The sequence below is a fragment of the Marmota flaviventris genome, chromosome 2 (assembly GCF_047511675.1).
Source record: "Marmota flaviventris isolate mMarFla1 chromosome 2, mMarFla1.hap1, whole genome shotgun sequence".
Classification (NCBI taxonomy): Eukaryota; Metazoa; Chordata; class Mammalia; order Rodentia; family Sciuridae; genus Marmota; species Marmota flaviventris.
Window position 1 is genome coordinate 96623944 of NC_092499.1, and position 21239 is coordinate 96645182.

The window sequence follows — 21239 nt, forward strand, 5'->3', positions numbered from 1 at the left end:
CAAAGGTGCAGGATGCCCGGTTGCTATGGTAATGCCCTCTATGGAAAGGCTCTGTGCTAGAGTCTTATCAGCCTCTACCTTGCTCTCAGGTACACAGCTCCTGGGAATGAAAGAATTCTCTTGCTAGGACAACCACAATGTTTCACCAGCTCTGCTGCTCCTGAACATGCCTATATAATAGTAACTTTAAACAATGGATTTTCTTGAGAACTACACAATGCTCCTAACATTGCACATTGCAACTGTAGAATGTAATTGAGGAATAAAATGCATGATGTTGCTAAATCGGTAACTTTCATGAATACAAAGAATAATGCTTACATAGTCTTTAATCTAATTAATGAGACATATACAATAAAGATTATAATTAGCATAATTCTTTAGACCTGCTTCTCTATCAGAGAGCAGTGCTCTACCCAATCCCAGCTGTGTATCTTCGAGATCTGAGTACCTGAGTCTTTATTCTTCCAATCTCCTATCATCCCTCATTGGAACCTGCTAGTTTGGCAGCGCTGGTCATGGCATTTCTATACAACATAAAATTCACAATGCCTAGAATACAATCTGAAATTACTTAGTATGCAACTAACCAAGATTGTGACCAATTTTAAAAGACAATATGTGATCCAAATGCTAGAACTATCACAAAGGAGTTTTAAAATTTAAAGCAGCCAGGTATGGTGGCACATGCCGGTAATCCCAGTGGCTCGGGAGGCTGAGGCAAGGATTGTAAGTTCAAAGACAGTCTCAGCAACTCAATGGGGCCCTAAGCAACTCAGTGAGACCCTGTCTCTAAAAAAAATAAAATAAATATATTTAAAGAAGCTATTCTATCTTATGTTTTGTGAAAGAAAACATAAGAAAGCATACCTGAAATTAATTTTAAAAAAGCAGAAATTCTCGAAAGAGAAAAACTATAAAGTATGAAGTGAAAATTTTATCAATAAAAATAACAGTATCTGGAAGTTTAAAACAAAACAAAAATAAGAACCTCACTGGTTAGGCTCATTAGAAGAGATATAATAGGAGACAATTAGTAAACTTGGAAAGAAGCATAAAACAATTATCCAAAATAAAAACAAAAGATAAAGAAAAAATAATTAAAAAATGAACAAAGTCTTAGGAAACTCTGGGTAACCATCAAAGGTCCAATATGTGTAACGAGAGAACCAAAAGAAGAGGAAAAAGGTATTCCAAGAGACAGCGGTTGATATTTTTATAAATCTGGTAAAGGACATAATAGATTCACATATTCAAGACACTCAGTGAACCCCATCTTATAAACTAAAAGAAAAACAGACCTAGACACATCATAATCAAAGTAATAAAAACTAAGGAAGAAAAAAAATCTTAAAACGTTAGGAGTAAGACTGTTACACATTACAGATAGAAACCATGTCAGAAAGACGATGAAATTCTCTTCAGAAACTACTGATGCCAATGAATCAATATATCTTTCAAGTGCTCAGACAAATGAATATTTGATCCAGAATTATATAATTAGCAAATATAAGGAAAATAAAATCTGTCACTAGCAGACATGCTCTTAAAAACAAACAGAAAATGCTAAAGATAATTCTGCTGGATAAAGTGAAATTCATCTACCAGTGGAAAATCTCTACACTGAAAACATTATCCAGCATTTTAACAGCAGTTATCCAAAATGAAGTCAGAAAAGAAACTGAAAAAGTTATAAAGCATTAACAACTCATAAAATATTATTGAGAAAAATTAAAGATCTTAAGGCCTCGCCAAATTGTTGAGGCTGGCTTCGAACTTGCAATCCTCCTGCCTCTGCCTCCCAAGCTACTGAAAATACAGGTGCACCACCACACCCAGCCAAATAGGCCTCTAGATTGAACACAAACATGATTAAAATTTCATGAGGTTTTTTGTGGAAATTAACACTTGCTATAAAATTCTGAAATGCAAAGGACTTGGAATAGTCAAAGCAATCTTGAAGAAGAAAACAAAGTTGAACGACTTTTCCCAGCCTTTCCAAGACTCACCGTGAAGCCACAGTATCAAGATTGGTATTAGCAAAAAGATCAATGGAACAGAAAAAAGAGAACAGAAATAGGTCCACCCACGTGTGGCCAACTGATTATCTAACAAAGACACTAAGGCAATTCAATGGGGGAAAGAAAATATTTTTCTGACAAATGGTGCTGGATAACCGAATATGGGTATAGAAAAAGTAAATATGCATCCTTACCTCACACCATACTTACAAACTAACTTATAATGGATCATAAACATTAGAGAGAAAACTACCAAACTTCTAGAAAATCACTGAACAAAAATGCTTATAACATTGAGTTACAAAGTTATAAGACATGAAAGCTGTAATCTATACAAGAGAAAAATGATAAACTGGAATTCATAAAAACTTGAACTTTTTTTCCAGGAATATAATTTTTATTGACATAAAATAATCGTACATGTTTATGCTGTACAGTATAATATATATATATATATATATATATATATATATATATATATATATATAAAATATATATAATGATCAAATTAGGAGAATTAGTAAAGACTTTCTACTTTCAAAGCACACCATTAAGAAAATGAAAAGTTAAACCAAAAACTGAGAGAAAATATTCACAACCCATATTAGATAAAGGAAATGTATCCTGGACTATGTAAACAATCCAATAATTAGAAAAGCAATCCAATTTTTTTAAGTGTCCAAATTATTTCAACATGACACTCAACCTACTCAACCAAACAATGTATGTAAATGACAACTGAGCCTACATCAAGAAATAAAAAGGAAGAAAAAAGTGAAGCACATTCAAAGATGCTTAATATCATTAGTCACTATGTAAATAAAAATTAAAACCATGCTATGGTTTAGATATAGTTTGAGTGTGTCTCCCAAGTGTTCATGTGTTGATGTTTAACCCCAATGTGAACCACGAAGAGAGTGAAAACATAACCCAAGTTTAGAAGTAGACCTTTGGAGACGTGGTCAGAATTAGATAAGGTCATCAGGGTGAAAGACACATGATAGAATACTGGTGGCTTTATGAGAAGGAGAGAGACCAGAGATACATGCACTGTCTCTTGCCATGTGAAGCCCTCACTACCCAACTCAGAACTCTACCAGCAAGAAGGTCATCACCAGACTCAGTCCCTTGACCTTGAACCTACAGAACTATGATTTAAAAAAAATAAACTTCTTATAAAGTCATCCAGTCTCAGGTACTTTGTTATAGTAACATCTACTAGAATAATACAGAAAATTGTTAATAGGGGTGGGATGGTTGCTAGTAATCAACCCGAAAATGTGGAAATAGTTCTGAAGCTGGGTAATGGGAAGAGACTAGAAGAGTTTGGAGTAGAAGGCCAGAAAAAAAATCTAAAATACTGAAGGCAGAGCACTATAGGCAATTCTGGTAAGAGCTCAGAAGAAGAGAATAGGGAAGAGCTAGACTGTCACAGAGATTAGTTAAGTAGCCATGACCAGAATGCTGATATCAATGAATATTCTACTGGAAATCAGACTAAAGGTCACCAATGCATTGCATCCATGCCCTAAGACTTTGTGGAAGGCTGGAATTAAGAATGATGGAAGATTCACAATCATTTCTATTTGACAGTGTTGTAGAGATTCTAACCAGAGCAACTAGTCAAAAAAGAAAAAGAAAGAATACATCCATATACACTGGACAGAAATAAGTAAAATCATTTCTTTTATTCAGATAACATGGTCTTGAATATAAAAAAAAAATCCAAGGGATCCACTAAGAAAATTATTTTAATTGGTAAATAAGTTCAGCAATGTGATAGTATACAAGATCAATATACAAAAATCAACTGTATTGCTATATACTATTAACAAACCACTCAGAAATAAACCTAAGAAAATAATCAAACAAAAAGAATAGCAGAGAATAAACTTAACAAATGAATGAAGCACAGCCTATATACTGAAAACTACAATACATAAATCAAAGAAATAAAGATCTAAATAAATAGGAAAACATCCCATATTCAGGAATCAGAAGACAATATTGTTAAGATGGCAATGTATGGATTCATTGTTGCCCCCATCAAAATCTTAGCTTGTTTCTCTGCAAAAACTGACAAACCGATTCTAAAATTGAAATGGAAATGAATTAATAAGAAATCCAGAATAGTCAAGACAAATTTGAAAAAGAAGAACAAAGTTAGAGGAACTCACATTTCCAGGTTTCAAAATATACTACAAAATTTACCTCAAGACAGTATGGTACTAGCATAAGAACAGACATAGATCAATGGAACAGAATTGAGAACCCAGAAATAAATCCTCACATCTACACTCAATTGATTTTCAACAAGAGTGTAAAAACAATTTAAAAGGAAATAGTCTTTTTAACAAATGATACTGGGACTTCTGGATATCCACACAAAAAAAGAATGAAGTTGGATTCCTAGCTCATACCATATATAAAACTTAACTCACAATGGATCCCAAACCTAATGCAAAAGATAAAACTCTTGGAACAGAAGATAGATACAAATTTTTAGGATCTTGGATTATAGAAAGATTTCTTAAGTATGATACTCAATGCACAAGCAACCAAAGTAAAATACAGGTAAGTTGGATTTCATAAAATTAAGGACTTCTTAGGATCAAAGGGATGCTATCAAGAAAGTGAAAAAAAAAAAACTCAGAATAGGAAAAAATATTTGCAAATCACGTATCTGACAAGGCACCTGTATTCAAAATAGTCAAACAACTCTTAAAACTAAATAATAAAAAGACAATCCAAAAGGCAAAAGATTTGAATAGACATTTCTCCAAATAAGATACACAAATAGCCAATGAACATATGAAGATATTCAACATCATTAACTATCAAATCAAAACCACAATGAGATACCATTTCACACTTACCTGAAGGAGCATACTATCTATCTATCGCTAAATATATATATATATATATTTTTTAAAGGGAAAACAAGTATTGGTGAGGAAATGGTAAAACTGAAACTTTTGTACATTGATGAAGGAAACATAAAATGGTGAAGACACTTTGCAAAACAGTTTGATGGTCCCCCAAAATGATAGACATAGAGTTACCACACAACTAAGAAATTCCACTCATATATTACAATATATATGAAAACATATGTCCACATGAAATTCTGAACATAAATGTTGATAGCACCATGATTAGTAATTGAAAAAAAGTAGAAACAACCTAAATAAATATCCAATAGCAGATGAATGGATAAATGAAATGTGGCATATCCACATAATGGAATATTATCAGGCTACAAAATGGAATGAAGTACTGATACATGTACAACATCGACAAACCTTGAAAACATTAGGCTAACTAAAAGAAGCCAATCACAAAAGACCACATGTTATATAACTCTATGTGAAATATACAGAGTGGGAAAATACATAAAGACAGAAAGTAGTGGTGGACTGGAACTGTGGAGGCAAGAAGAGGTAATATGGAATGACTAGCAATAGGTATGGGGGTTTCTTTTTGGGACATTGAAATGTTCTAAAATTACGTTGTGGTGGTGATTACACAGCTCTGTGAATATACTAAAAACACTTTAAATGGTTGACTTATGGTATATAAAAATATCTCAATAAAGCTATAAAAATACCAATACATGGCTTCCTTTAATATGAAGGCATGTCTAATAATCTGTAGGTGAGAAAAATTGGGTATTTAAAGAATAAGGAAAAACAAGAAAAGGAACAGAAGTTTAGATAGCACTTAATTCTCAAGGTTACGGACGGAAAGAGGAACGCGCACAGCAACTGGCACTGTTTATTTCTTGACCTTGGTGGTGATCCCATGAGCATTCACTTTCAAATACCTTGTTAAACTCTACACTCATGTTTCATGCACTCTCTGGGTTATATTTCACAGTTTTAAGTGTTTAAAAAGTAAAATAAAACTACAGAAAGCACCTTTTTAAACATGAAGAAATTATAAAGGAAAAGAGTGATAGATCTAATAATGTAGGACATACAATTTTAAACAGGAAAAGTGATAACTTTAAGCAATGGCTAGGGTGCAGAGAAATAGGTACTGCCACACAATATAGGTAATATGTAAACGTTAGGACTGTTTGGCAACATCTGACAAAATCCTTAACTATGTGAAAACCCTTTGGCAATAATTCTACATCTTGTGGAAATAAAGATGTGAATAAAGATTTGAATACAAAGATGATTGTAATAATGATACTGAATTACTTATAATAAAAATTTTTAAACAATATTATACTGCAAACTAAAATATGGTTCATGAATCTATATATCCATTAAAAATTATATATAACAATATTGACTAACATTAAAAGATTTCAATGTACTAAGTTAAAGGATATCATAAAACAGTATATTCAATATTATTTTTTAGAAATACGCAAAGCAGATAACATGGAAGTTAGATAAAATGTTAACAGTGGTTTTCTTCACACAAAATGAGGTAATATTATGGGTGATTTTACTTTTTTCTTAATCTGTATTTCTAATTTTTCCCCAATGGAGGAGAAAGTTACTTTTGGAAAGTAGTAGTTGATAGTGTACACCTTTAATATGAAGAAACTAAAATGGAATCTCATCTCTGTGGTTTTCTATAGAAACCATGAGAAAAATATAATCATAAGAAAAATATCAAATTCCAATATTCCTGAATAATATTCCTCAAAACAGTCAATATCATTAAAACAAAAGAAGTCAAGAAGAATATATGGAAACATGACTCCTAAATGTAATGTGGTACCTGGATGAGATCCTGAGAAATTGGACACTGGGTAAAAACTAAGAACATCTAAATAAACTATAAACATTAGTTAATAATAATGCATCAATATCAATTAACTTTAGCAAATGTACCAGGTCAATGTAAGATGTTAGTAGGCAAAAATGGGAGCTGCATATATAGGAACTCTCCCCATGATGTAATTTTTTTTTGTAAACCCAAGCTGTTCTAAAAAGTATTTTTTTAAAAATTATAGGATCTGAGTCAAAATTTTTACTAGTCTTCAGTTTTCAGATGATTCCAAATAAAATGTTAGAATATTTTGTATGTATAGAAAAAGAGAGAAGGAATAATATTTTGTAGAGTTTTTAAAATTATAAAAGAAGTTCCCTGTGATATATATAGGTAGTTTTTGTATATGCAATACATATTATGTAACTATGTTTGTGTATAGAAGATCTCACCTATTTAAACCACTACATGAAATCCACTATATTTAAACCACTATATTTCTATGTAGAAATAGAAGACATAATAATTATAAGAATTAGAAATATAATTATGTAAGAAATATAATATTAAACACATGACATTGTATTTTCCTGTGCTATGCTATGTGGTGAATTATAAGTACAGTATTTATTTTGCTCAGTTAAAAAATTATGCCTCCCTCATTTCTTTTCTGACTAAATGTTGACCACTGAAATAGCACATCCTGTACTTCTAGAGGGAGCCAAGTTAGCAGAGAAAGTTCTTGCTAAACTAATTTTCTCTTTTTTCCTCAAAAGGGAAAGAGCCAGTGGTGGGGACCAGTTCTTCATTTAGGCTTACTATTAAAGCCCTATGGACGTTGGTTCCCTTAAATTCAAATAAACTGTAGTCCCTTATGAAGCCTGCTGCGAAGACCAAAGGGAAAAGGCATTCCACTTGTTAAATGTTTATTATTTGAGCTTAGCAGCCAACTATAATAAGAGAGAGAGGAAGCTGTCTGCAAGCTGCATACAGATTTAGCTACTCAAATTCCATGAACGTAAAATAGAACACTGAGGTTAAGCCCTTAAAATTTACTAGTCAGTAGCTTAAGGGAGGTGGTGTTGGTAATACAAGCTGGAGCCACTACTATTTGGGTAAGTGATTTGAAGGTAGCTCAAGTCAACAAAGAATTAAAATTCTCAATATTGGGAAAACTGCTGCTTCCTCTTATTTTAAGAATCACACAGTTCCCCCAAAGGAAAGGTACAAATCTCTTCTCACCTATGCCCTTTAAATTTGATCTGAAAATAATTATTTGTAGTTTTTTCAAAGCACAATTATCATCTGTTAACACTGGTGTGAGGGATGACTAGAAGCTGAATGTTTCTTCCCTTATGCTGCATTTCACTGGATGTCTTCTCAATGAACTCAATGACTAACCAGCCTGCTTCAGTTGTTCTCCACTTACCTGTTTAATGTGTCTGTCCTGATGTGATGTCTCAGATTTATTATCTATAGGAACATGCTTTAAAATCACTAGAGGATTGTGGCTATGAGTGCTAACCAACTAAAAAGTGCAAATGCAGTCGACTAGATTTTAGTAGACCTCATAACAAAATAAATTTTGTAAAAAGATAAACATACATGTAATGTACTATTTACCCAGTTTCCAGGCCATGACACAAACTCAAGGTAATAACAAATTGGAGAAAAACTTTTTTTGGCATGAACTACATCTTTAATCCACAAAAATAAAAGATGTAAATAAAAATGAACTCTAAGGCAAAAAGGTTTAACTGTCTCATAAACATAAAAAAATGTAAAACTGGGCCTGGCCTCAGGAATTCGGGGCTCAAATACTGGTTCTGCTGCTAATTAAGCATCTTCTTGAACAAAGGTGCTTAACTCCCTGGGCTCCAGTTTTCCCCATTTCTAACGTGATGAGATTGGAGCCAACATCTGTCACAAGACTGAGGATCAAAAACTTTAGCGCAAGTATGTATTCAATTAAAACATGATGCAGGGCATATTTTAACTAATCATCTATTACATAATAACAATAATAGCTATTATTTTAAGTGCCCAATCTGTGCCAGAACATATTACATGAGGTTCTTATATTCATTATCTACCTTAATCTTCACTTTAACTTCCAAAGGATATCAAGCTTGATAAGCACACACTCAGAAAAAGGTATGATTACCAGCTTTATGCCTAGGATCATAAAGCTGGTAATAAATGGCAAAACTATGGTTCAAAACAGTCTGGATCTAAAGTCCATGCTCTTTCACTAGCCCCTTAGAATTAATCTGGCACTGATAGGTAATGAGGCATTCAAGGCAGTGAGTCTTCCAGACAACTATATTTAACTTCACATTTTTATGTAAATCTGTCTTAAAACTATGAAGCACACTCCTCTTCTGTTTTAACAAACAAATCAAAGTGGAAGCCTTTCTTCAACATGGGACCATTATTGTGGACATTCTGATGTGGATAGAACCTGTGTGGATAATGTGTGAGGCTATATGCCCTGATGGTCAGCAAATCCAGCCTCTTGGGTTTCCTTATTTCTCTTCTTGCTAAGTCTGAGCTGCCTAGCTCAGGAACTGACAGAACTTCTCTGCCCCCAGCCCCTGCCCCAGCTACACACTGTAGTCAGGAAATCAGATAATTTATCTGAATAAATCTAAGTCAATATGGCCCTGAGAAACAAGCTTGAAGGTGGCTCCTAATATATACATTGCATAATCTAGTTCCGCTATTTTCTTGTTTCCTTACAGATTGTAGCTGTGTTCTATACACACAAGAGTTCCTGAAGTCAGGCTTCCAGATAAGTGGAGGCATATTAAAATAATATCTTTCACAATTCACCTGATCGCTTTAGATTTCATTTTGCTGAACTGCATCTTACCATTCTAAAAAAACGGAAATTGCCATATTAAAATATACAAACTCTAAAAAAACTATTGTAGAGCAAATTCTTCAAGAGATTTGTTTGTATTTACTTGCAAAATATCTGAAACACATATCTGAGACATGAATTAAATGGTCTCACTGAAAAATAATATTATCATGATGGTAAACTCAGTCTTAAACTATAAACCAGAAAGTGGTGATGAGAGACAAATGTATTCAAGAAAAGCTTTCCTTAGCTTAAATGCAACCTCTTCCCAACACCTCATATCTCATCCCTAACCTAACCAATAGAGGGAATGGATAAGTACCCCCAATCCCATGCATGGACACATAGCACTTAGTTGCTTATGGGTATGTCACCTTCTTCCTGAACACATAAAATGTGTTTCTAACTCATTTTTTGCCTCTAAATCCGAAGCCTTACATAGCACCTTCCATGTAGCAAGTGTCTCAACAGTGTGAATGAATAAAAGTCTCATTCATTCATCCTGTAAATGTCTAATGCTTCCTCTTCTACCACCACCACCCCTCTCCCATCCCTTCCTGGAAAAAAGACAAAGTACTGCATTCTGTGAGATTGCTAAAAGTATCTGTATAAAGCAGTAGTAGAAGACAAACTCCCTACAAGTAAATGGCAGAAGGATCAGCAGAGTAGAGGGAAGAGAGTGGGAGATGGGGAGGTGGGATAAAGGTACTAGGGACTGAATTAGAACAAAACATATTCCATGCTTTTATAATTATGTCAGAATAGATTATTCAGCTGTCATGTATTATTAAAAAGAACCTATTTTTAAAAAAGAATCCCTATTTTAAGAGTAAGGTCACAGTGAGGTTCCAAGGGAAAAAAAAAAAAAAAAAGCAGTGCTTCTTTTATCATATACCATTAACAAATATAAGGTTATCCACTTTCAACACACAGGGTTAATATATAAAAATAATATGCCCTCACACTAATAGTTAAAACAGATAATCTCAGCTTTAGAATTTACTCTGTGTCCTTTAACTACATTAGTCACTTTTTACCTTTTTGAAAGTGATATGTTTGAGTGTTGAAGACACTACAGTACCAATACATCAAGTTTGTTCATCTCGATTTCAGACTAAACATAAAACATACCGTTCCATATTCAGAACCCCTATTCATCTCATCGTTTCTTGCCTGCTGCCACCTGTTTACCATGCAATACCAACTTTATTAACGTAAGTTCTACAGTAAACTAAAACATTCTCTCAATACCTGTTAACTTTGGATTTTTTCCAGTTGACTTTTTTAATACCCAAATCCACATATGATTCAGTGAGTTCTATATTTAATTCTCCTTCTGAGTCATTTGGAGGTATTCCTAGTTTTGCAGCAGATTCATAGAGAGAAATTTCATCTTTTAGTTCTGTTAATTCCTCCTGCAACACAAAATTATTGAAAATAACTTTTTTTGTAATAGATCTTGATTTTTATTAAGTGCTTAACATTGTCTGATTAAATTACCCTTTTAAAAAATTTTTAATTGATTTTTTAAAAATAAATAACAGCGGAATGCATTACAATTCTTATTACACATATATAGCACAATTTTTCATATCTCTAGTTGTATATCATAGTGGGGTAGGGAGGGGGAGCATGTGAGGAATAGTCGAACTTTAGATAGGGCAGAGGGAAGGGAGGGGACAGGGGGTTAGCAAGGATGGTGGAATGTGATGGACATCATTATCCAAAGTAGATGTATGAAGACACAAATTGGTGAAAATAATTTCTATTATTTTCCTATAATCAGCCATTATATCTGTATCAAAATTTATTTTAAGGATCAAAAGAAGGCAGAAAAACTTCTTCAAGTACATTATTACCATGCATTATAATTAAGACATATATATATAAGGTTTTTAAGAAAACTGAATGAATACATAAACGAATGAATGAGAAAACATTCGTCTTATTTCTCTAGGACGTCTCTTGCTAACATTTTGTCCTACATGAAAAGCATCTCTTGAGCTGAGATGCTGATGGCAGTGTCTCTGGCTTACTAGAGCAGAGGACAAAGTAGGTGGGTTGCCAAGAACCTATTATACTTTCACCTGCCAGTGGCAAAAAAGCAAAATACTTCTTTCAGTGGAGGTAATACTGGAACTCCTCTCCAGTGTTTCTTGTCTGTTCAGTGGAAAATGTGAGTAGTACTTAAGGAGGATGTGAAAAAAACTGTAGTCAAATTAAGAATTCCCCACACTTAACTGGGCATGGTGATATATGCCTGTAATCCTAACAGCTCAGAAGGCTGAGGCAGGAGGACTGCAAGATAAAAGCCAGCCTTAGCAATTTAGGGAGGCCCTAAGGAACTTAGAAAGAATCTGTCTCAAAATTTAAAAAAACTAAAAAAGAGCTGGAGATGTAGGACAGTAGTACCTACTGGTACCAAAAAAAAAAAAAAAAAAGAATTTCCCATACTTGTACCTAAACTTTTCTCTGGAATACACCTCCAGATATAAGGAGGCATGAAGGAGGACATATGAAGGAGATGGCAGGGCCCTGGCTCTGCAGTAAGACAGACCTGGGCTTGGAGACCAAATGGTGTGGGTAAGACTATGAACAGCTTCTACAGGCTGGCAAGAAAAGGGTCCAGCCACCTCTATCACAGAGTAATCTAAACTTCAAAAAGGTGATGTAATCACTGCCTAATGCAGCTACCCAGAAAGTCTCTTCCAAGCTGCAATACTCACTTGCAAAGCCTTGTTCATGTTCTCGCTTATAGTGTGTGCCTTTTGTGCTTGCTGCAGCTGGAGCCGTAGCTGAGCCACTTCCTGTATTGAGCCTGCAGAGGAAAAAAATCACAGGATATGCTAAATGAAAGGGAGAAAAGTACGTGTGGTCCAAAGAACTTGAATCCACTGTGCTATGGAAGGTGCAGTTCTGTTTTATTACCCTCAAGGAATAGGGACCTTGGCAGACTTTGCAAAGATCTCATATGGCCCCATATGTCCTTGGGGAGCCAAAGGTGTAGGTTACTGTGACCTTGTTATAAATCAAATCAGCCACATCTACAAACACTAGCACTCCAGAAGTCTTTTAACAGGAGTTAAACATTCTAAATCACAGAAAGAAAAAAAAAAAAATCCCGTGGAATTCATTTCTATCCATTTCTACTATCCACTAAGAAAACTACATCTTCCTGCTTTTAGCTTTTTTCTAATTGTTTTTATTTCTACCACTTCCACCTCTATATGTGGAAAAAGTATATTAAGGTTGTGCTTCCTGAAACTTTAGCAAACTAATATGTTAAATGTACTAGGGGAGATACCCATTTAAAGGGATTTTATTGGGTTTCCTCAAAAGAAAATGACCATCTGGGAAATTACTAAGCAAAGTAATCATGGCATATTATGCATTTAAAGGAAATCATACTGTGAAATCCTTTAATGGCCAGGAAAAGAGCTCACTAAGTGATGCCAAGTGAGAAAAATGGATACATAACTAAACAGGAAGGGGGACCTAAAATCTGATCCAATTTTTTTCCCACCTAAATAAATATACATATGCATATACACAGTCAGTCCTTGACCTCAGTGCTTTCAAGCTGTGAGTAAACCAACCTTTTCCATATCATACCCAAAAGTCTCAAGTGCCCTTCATAGCCAAAGTAGGACTTTCAGATTTCATTTAATGAATAACCATTGATTTTTGTTCATAGTGTGAGCTGTTCACCAGAAAATGGGCTGTTTTGTCTGTATGCAGACAAATGGACAATTATTTTATTGCTTTACCCTAAAATAATTTTATAAGGAAAAAAACAAGGAATAAAACTATTGCTAGCATTAAAAGGACAGGAAGCCAATGTCTCAAACTTAATACCAAGAGACCATTCTAGAAATCTTAAGAACAACAAAAATGTTAACTCTCTGGCTTCAATGATCAGGTTAAGTGGCTATTCCATTGTGAGAGGAAAAAAACTGAAGAAGTTATTCAAAAGGACAGAACTATACATTATCATCAAATATTGGGTTTACAAAAAGCAAAATATAATGAGATTTTATAATTATTTTAGTTTTCAGAAACTAAAATAATTATAAAATCTCATTTTATATACTTTATTGTTGAATTGTACATATTAGGCTTTAGTATATTTTCAGAAATGTACTATAAACAGAAGCAGGGCATTACCTATGCATATGTATTCATTTATTTTGAAGGAATAATACATTCAAACATTAATAATTTTTATCTCTGAGTAGTAGGATTATTGGTTTTCCATTCAATACACTTGTCAGCATTTTCAAAATTATCTAATAAAAATGATCTGTGCCTTTATACCTATATAACAATATTTTTTTAAAAAGAAATTTGTCACTGGTTGTCTTCTCTGTTGACATTTTCTGGGTTTTTATCAACCATGGTTCCTACTGTGTTCTCTCTAAACATTACACTGGGCTTCTGGGGAGACAGTAGCCCAACAAGGCACCCACCTGACTGCAACAACTGGGCACACTGCCCCTGACTCTCTTCCAGACTCTTCGTCAACCTATTAATGATCTCAGTTTTTTCTAATTTGGCAGCTTCTTGACTCCTTTCCAGTTGTTTCACGTGATCTTTCAAATGAGAACAAATATCTTCCTACATAGAAAAAGGGTTCAAGAAGTCATTTTAAGGATCAATTTTAAGAAATATTAGACTGAAATTTTGATACATTGTCAGATTTTAAATCAAATATATACTCATCACGTTGCAGCATCACTTTTTGGGGGCTAAGTGCGCAAGACTGGGAGTCAAAAGAAAAAACTTGTATGATCTTAGGCTTAATATCTCAGTTGGCTTCTTTCGTAATTATGCTGATAAAGGTGATTCCTAAAATCTCCTTCTACTCCACATTCACAAAATCACAAAACAATGTATTCTAAAGTTAGATTTTATTTATGCCACAGGAAAAGAATTACAATTCTTCTCTGCATTTTATGCTACCAGTTTAAGTATATGTATACATATTTAGGCAGACCAGTTTGAATCATGAAATTTGTATCCTAGGACAGTAAGGATACAGATAAACACATGGAAATTCACTCTACTCTGAGCAGCCAAAAGCTCGCTCTGTTCAGGACAGCCAAAAATAATCTTTCCCTTCTCTGAACTTTTTAAAAACTTGATCTGTTTCTCTCTTATGCTTCTTTTTCTTCCTTTTATATGTCTTATTTCCTTAATTTTCTCCTTGAAGATGCCTCTACTGTGCCTTATATACAGTAGCTATTACAGTAAGCATTTAAAAACTGAATGACAATGAAAAAACAGAGAGGGTAAATGAGGGTGAGTGTATGTGTATGGGGATGTATAAATAATACAGAATATATAAAAAATACACTCAAATTTCTCCAAAAAGAAAATGTGCTTGGGAGTACAAGCCATGGAAATCCAAAACCCAGGTAGAAGAAATCATCACCTCATTAAAAAAAATGGCTACCCTGGCTGAATTTCAGGCAAATGGCAGAACACCAAGAGACATCGGAATAGATATAGATAGTTGATTGAAATTCTTGAAAGAGAGAAAAAAAAAAAAAAAGTAGTTAAGAGAATATCAAGAAGGGGCTTTGAAGCAGAGAGAAGAGAATATCAAGAAGGGGCTTTGAAGCAGAGAGAAGGAAGGCCTTTGGTGCCAGATCCACAGAATAACCTAAAGCCCAAAAATGCTTTAAGAATACATAAGTACATCCCCAAAAGAAACTAACAGAAGTTTCCTAAACATAGGAAAAGGATTCTAAAAGCTCTCATTTTACTTTAAAAATTCATGTAAATTTTGTGTGCTATTTCATAATGTAGCCGTGTTTGCTTTAAAAATTTTCAACCAAATTTTTTAGTAAAATGAAGCTTCTAGAAACTAGTCCATGTTTATTCAGCACTGCAAACCTCTTGGCATACTGCTGCTGATTCCCAGGCCATGTTGAGAAGCACAGTTCTAAAGCTCCACCAGCTTAAAGAAAGGTAATATACCATCAAGGAGATAATCAAGAGATCTTAATATGATACTTCTACAAATGGGAGGAGGTAAAGTAAAGTTGGGAGGAGACAGTACAGGACATAATCACTAATAGGAAATAGTTCCCTCTCCCATTCTTTGTCATTACAGAAACTCCATGAGCTCCAAGGAAACCATTTCTTCCCATCTTTTCTCTTACACTAAAAAAAACTTAAGAGGAACTCAGTCAAAATAAAAAAGAATTGTACATGTTGTTTGTACATGTATACAATCTTTTCTACACAGAATGATATCTTAAGGAAAATATTAAATGATATTATTTTACAAGATACATATTTCTCAAAATATACTAGTTACAGACATTCAAAAAAACCCAACTCTCTTACAGATTGTTACCCCTCCCATCACATGGAATTAGAGAATTCTGTCTTTCAAAATGATTAAATACCAATTCATGACTTAAAAACCAACAAACTTGATTAAGAAGAACGTCTTCATCTGATAAAAAAAAAAAAAAAAAAAACCACTAAAACTAAACCTAACAGTGAAAACTTGAAGTTTTCCCACAAAGATCAGGAAAAAGGCAAGGATGACCCTCTGATCACTGCTTTTCAACATCATACTAGAAATTCTACTCAATGCAATAAAAGGAAATAAAAAGTACACAGATTGGGAAGGATGAAAAAAAATATTTACCCATAGACAATATGACCATCCTGGTACTAATAAGTGATTATAGCAAGTTTGTAGAATCCAAGGTTAATCCAAAAAAATCAATTGTTTTTCTATATACCAATAATGAGCAAGTAGAACTTAAATTAAATATTTAAAACACAATATCATTTATATTAGCATCCCCAAAACATGAAATACATATAAATCTAAAATATATAAAAGTTCTTTAAAACTACAAAATTCTGGTGAAAGAAATCAATGAAGAACTAAATATATGAACAGTATTCCATGTTCATGAAAGAAATACCCAATATTGTCAGGATGTCACTTTTTTCCAATTTTTATCTACAGATTCAACGCAAACCTAATCAAAATCCCAGCTAATTATTTTGTGGATACTAAAAAACTGAATAACACTAAAGTTTACATGGAAAATTCCATATATCACTCTCTAGTGCAAGATATTAATAATGGAACAGATTATGTATATGTGGGGAAATAGGGACTATGGGAAATGCTGTTATTTCCACTCAACTTTGGTATAAACCTAAAACTGCTCAAAAAATTTATATATGCACATACACATAATTTAACTTACATAAGCCTATTTACAACTTACATGTTTAGTTGTTCAGGAAAAGGTTGTTGAATAGATGAGATAATAGGATTCATTTACAATTTAGTTGTTCATTCCCACTAAGAACAATATCTTTATGAAGCAAGAATTTTCAATCTTTTGCAAGAGAAGCACGGACCTCTTAGAAATTTTCTATCTTAAAAAGGTGATAGGTCTTTTCCACAAAATTGTGCACTCTCACCCCAATAGAAAATCTTACCCATCATTTCAGAGGATTCATAGACTCCCTGGAGCTTAGTCATGGACTGTCTTAGAAGGTTACAAACCTCTGTAACTAGCAAAACTTACTATGTGTGAACATCTACTCTTAACACTGTGTACATACAGTATACAGGAACAGTTATGCATGATTACATAAGAGCCATTCAATCTAGCTAGTGGAGTAAATCTAGCTATTTACTCAATTTCAACAAGGTAAATTATCCAGTACCTTACCACTATTTTCCAAGAGTTGTTTTATTTTTTATGTATACTGGAAAAAGAGATGAAAGGGAATATTTTATACCTCTTTGGTAAATTTGTTAAAAAAAAAAAAAAAGAAGGGCAAAATGTAGTATGTATGGATAGTTATCAGTTATGTAAGAAATTCTAAATTAACTCTGTAGAGAACATACTCATGCATTTTTCTAATTTCAAGAAGACATCTCTGCTGGGTTTCTGTTCACGACTAAAAGGCTCAGGGGTTACTCTAGTTGAACTGGGCTAACTGGGGTGCGCAAAATAACCACACAAGAGACACAAATATCTTTTTCTTTGGGGTCGCTGTGACGGTTCCTCTGACCTTAAGGGTCCGAAGGAAGACAGAGAGAGAGAGAGAGAGCACGTGCTGATCCCTTTTATTGAGGAGAAGCTATTCAAATGAGGCAAGGGGTCAGGTTTCAGGGGGCTGAGTCTATCTTCATGATGTCCACTGTCAGCAGGTTGACTGACATCTGGGTAGGCCACACCCAAAGGCACAGTAAGAGAGGGGGACACACACAAGGCACTTCCATGGAAGATTCTATCCTAAACAGGGCAAGGGGTTATATTACAAAGAAACAGGTGAACATAGCTCTACCCATGGGGCAGTAAGGAAGACTAGCCTGGGCAGGAAGACACAAGTCACTGGAACCCTAGAAGAGCAGGGCAGTCTAGCAGCATGGGTGCCTGATGCCACATCGCCCAGCAGGGGAGGTAACCCAGCCTTATGCGAGGTTGGTCTCCCACACATCTCCCTGGCTCCTGGTTGATTTTATAGCACTTACCTAATCAGGAATCTCAATTTGGATTCTGAGATAATAAGTACTGCTAACCCAATAGATAACAATTTGACAGCACAGAAAGGATACCATAAAAACATTCCCAGAAACAACCAACCATAGCCCCTTTGGAATCATCACCTTGTTAAGCAAATGTGCAATTATATGTTAATTCTAACACCAGTGACATGCTCTGTTAAAAAATAATACCAGTCATGAAGGGTAACAGTGGGAAAGACCTTAATCAACACTTTTTGGAGTCTGAAAGCCTACTCAAAAGAGAATGAAGACTTTTTCCTGTCAGCTAGTTGAAGGTTAAGGAAGAGAGTGGATGATGAAAATAAAGAATGTAGTAGTACAGGGCAGAACGTACTATAAATTCCTTCTAGCCTGTCCCCAATGTAACTATGTCAAAGTCAACAGAGAACATAGAGCTTCAAATAACCTAACATGGAAGAGACACCACACTCCACTCTTCTCCTAACATCTATCAATGACCATTTTCACTTTAATTCTACTACACTACATTGGGCCAAAATTAATAAATAATTAAATAGATGGCAGTTTTAAAATAAAATTAATAAATATCCAATTATATTTGTTTAAATAGTCTATGAAATAGACTTTTCAATAATTTGGCACAGTCTTCATCTTTCTCCACTCCTGTATATCCTCCATATAATCAAATTCATAATATCTTTCTATATAAAATAAAAACATAATTGGTAAAACAAATCTAGCAAGAACTCATAGTTACACATAAAACTGTATATAAACAATTAGTACTACCAATAATGTAGTCTTATATATAACCATTGAAAAGCATGGGAAAGTTAGAGTCCTATATAAATCAGAAATAACCCGTATCAGGAATCATTTTAGGTATGATGCTTCCATACTCCTGCAAGTTTGTTTCTTCTCCTCTTCCCTTGGGTTAAATTAATTCTGAAATTGCATTAGGATAAATGCATTCTGAAATTTTATTCAAATGATTAATAAACATTTTGGAGTACAAGTAAACCCGCCACCTAACTCACCTCAGCCTATAATATTTTATTCCTTTTTGAGCAAAAATAATAAATAATCCCTGTGAAATAAGCTCAAGCTTCAAATATCCATGGAGTTTAGATGAGATTTTCTTCTCTATTTTATACATTACACTACAGGTTGAGTATCCCTTACCTGAAATGTTTCAATTCTGGAATATCTGCATATATGTAATCGGGTATTTGTGCACGTGGTACAAGTCTAAATATGAAATTCACTTACATTTCTTATACACTTACACACAGCCTGAAGGGAATTTTAAGGATATTTTAGTGCATATGCATTTTGACTGCAACCTATTACACGAGGTTAGGTTGGAATTTTCCACTTGAGCTGTCACGTCAACTATATGGAACATTCTGGAATTCAGATTTTCAGGTTAGAATTGCTCAAACTGTATTCTCAAAATTAACTCTACTCCCAAGGACCATTTCTCAACACTCTACTGACTCTATCAAAGTGTTGACCATTTCTCAACACTCTATCAAATGCTGAGAGACCCTGGTTAAGCTCTAAGGACAAACTCTCAGGTTCTGGCCAGCCTCCAGCACTCATTTCTTTCATGCTGGACTTATTCTAGGACAATGTGATGAACACACATAAATACTCTACAGATAAAAGACTAGTAAAATGAAAATTGAGAAAGTACTAACCAATTCTATAGGAAGAAGGGTTTCCAAAAGTATTCTTCCAGGATCTATTCATAGATTGAAACATCATTAACTTTTAAGTTTCATTTACAATCAAACACCTACTGCAAACATCCAAGATTTCTATATGAGTACTGCAAAATATCAGTTATAAAACATAACCAACTTTACTTGTTGATAGTAGTTGGTCATCTGAAATCATCCCAACCTGTTCTTTAAGTGCAGCAACTGTAGAATCCAACTTCTTTTGTAAGGATGACACTTGCTCTTCATACTTCTTTGTAAGGCCCATAACAATGCTCTCATGCTGCTCTCTAGCTCGTTGAAGCGACTCAGAATGATGAAGCTCTGCCAGTTGCTCCTGCAAGCTTTCCAGAGCCATTTCAGTTGTTCTGGACTTCTTGATCATCTAGTAAATACACATAATATATCCATGGTGAGAGTACTTAACCCTGTGAGCCCTATTTAAAACTCAATCAGGCTTTAATAAGAGTGGAGAAGAAGGGGTCTCCCACATCAAGGTCTTAGCTCTATAAAACTTTCCTAGCTGCTGCCCAAGGGGCCTGTAGTTGTTGAAAACAATATTCATTGAAAAAACAGACTTTGCATTTACCTGAGAAGAAAGAAAGGATTTTGCACAGCATGATAGCAATACGGGTAACTTACAGGCAAGGAACCTGCTGCTAGTGAACTGGTGCTATTAGTACGTGCATTGATCTGTGAGCAAAGTATGGGGCAACCCAATAGAGTTGGGTTAGGTCAAAGAAAAATTATAACCATTCCTTAAAAGACTGCTAAAATTTGCCAAAACAAAGTTTTATTTTGGGTTTTTTGAGGCAGGATCTCACTATGTTGCCTAGGCTGGATTTGAACTCCTTGGCTGAAGTCATCCTGCCTCAGCCTCCAAAGTAGCTGGCCTTATAGGTGTGTGCCGTCATGCCCCATTAAAAACACTTCTGAAAGTATAGCTAGTACTGTAAGTAAAACAATGTCCCCAAAGGGGTTTCCTAATCCCCCAAATCTATGAATATGTTATGTTATAGAACAGGAGAAAATTAAAGTTGCAGATGGAATTATGTTACTAATCAGATAACCTTAAAATAAGGAGATTATTTTGGTTTATCCATATGGGCCCCATGTAACCACTGAGTCCATAAATAGTGGAAAAATCAGAACCAGGGAGATTCCACCAGATGCTGCTGGTTCTGAAGATGGAAATGGGCCACAAGGCAAGGAATGCAGGTGAACTCTAAAAACTGGAAAAATGCAAGAAAGTGGACTCTCCCTAGGGCCTCCAGAAAAGCAATGCTGCCCTGCTGACACCTGGATTTTAGCCCAATAAGATCTTTATCAGACTTCTGACCTCCAGATCTGTGAGGTAAATTTGTATTATTTGAAGACACTGAATTTGTGGT

General features: G+C 34.4%; 1 protein-coding gene across 8 annotated transcripts in view; it reads right to left on the reverse strand.

The window, feature by feature from the left end:
• Positions 1 to 21239, reverse strand: part of Cep152 (centrosomal protein 152) — an 80542-nt gene that overhangs the window by 38274 nt on the left and 21029 nt on the right. For all 8 annotated transcript variants that reach the window (XM_071608228.1, XM_071608229.1, XM_071608233.1 and 5 more), the window contains 4 exons: positions 20033 to 20233; positions 14079 to 14226; positions 12339 to 12430; positions 10864 to 11027 (listed from right to left, as the gene is read on the reverse strand). In XM_071608228.1, coding sequence (XP_071464329.1) covers positions 10864 to 11027; positions 12339 to 12430; positions 14079 to 14226; positions 20033 to 20233 — 605 coding nt within the window. The remainder of the gene's footprint in view (positions 1 to 10863; positions 11028 to 12338; positions 12431 to 14078; positions 14227 to 20032; positions 20234 to 21239) is intronic.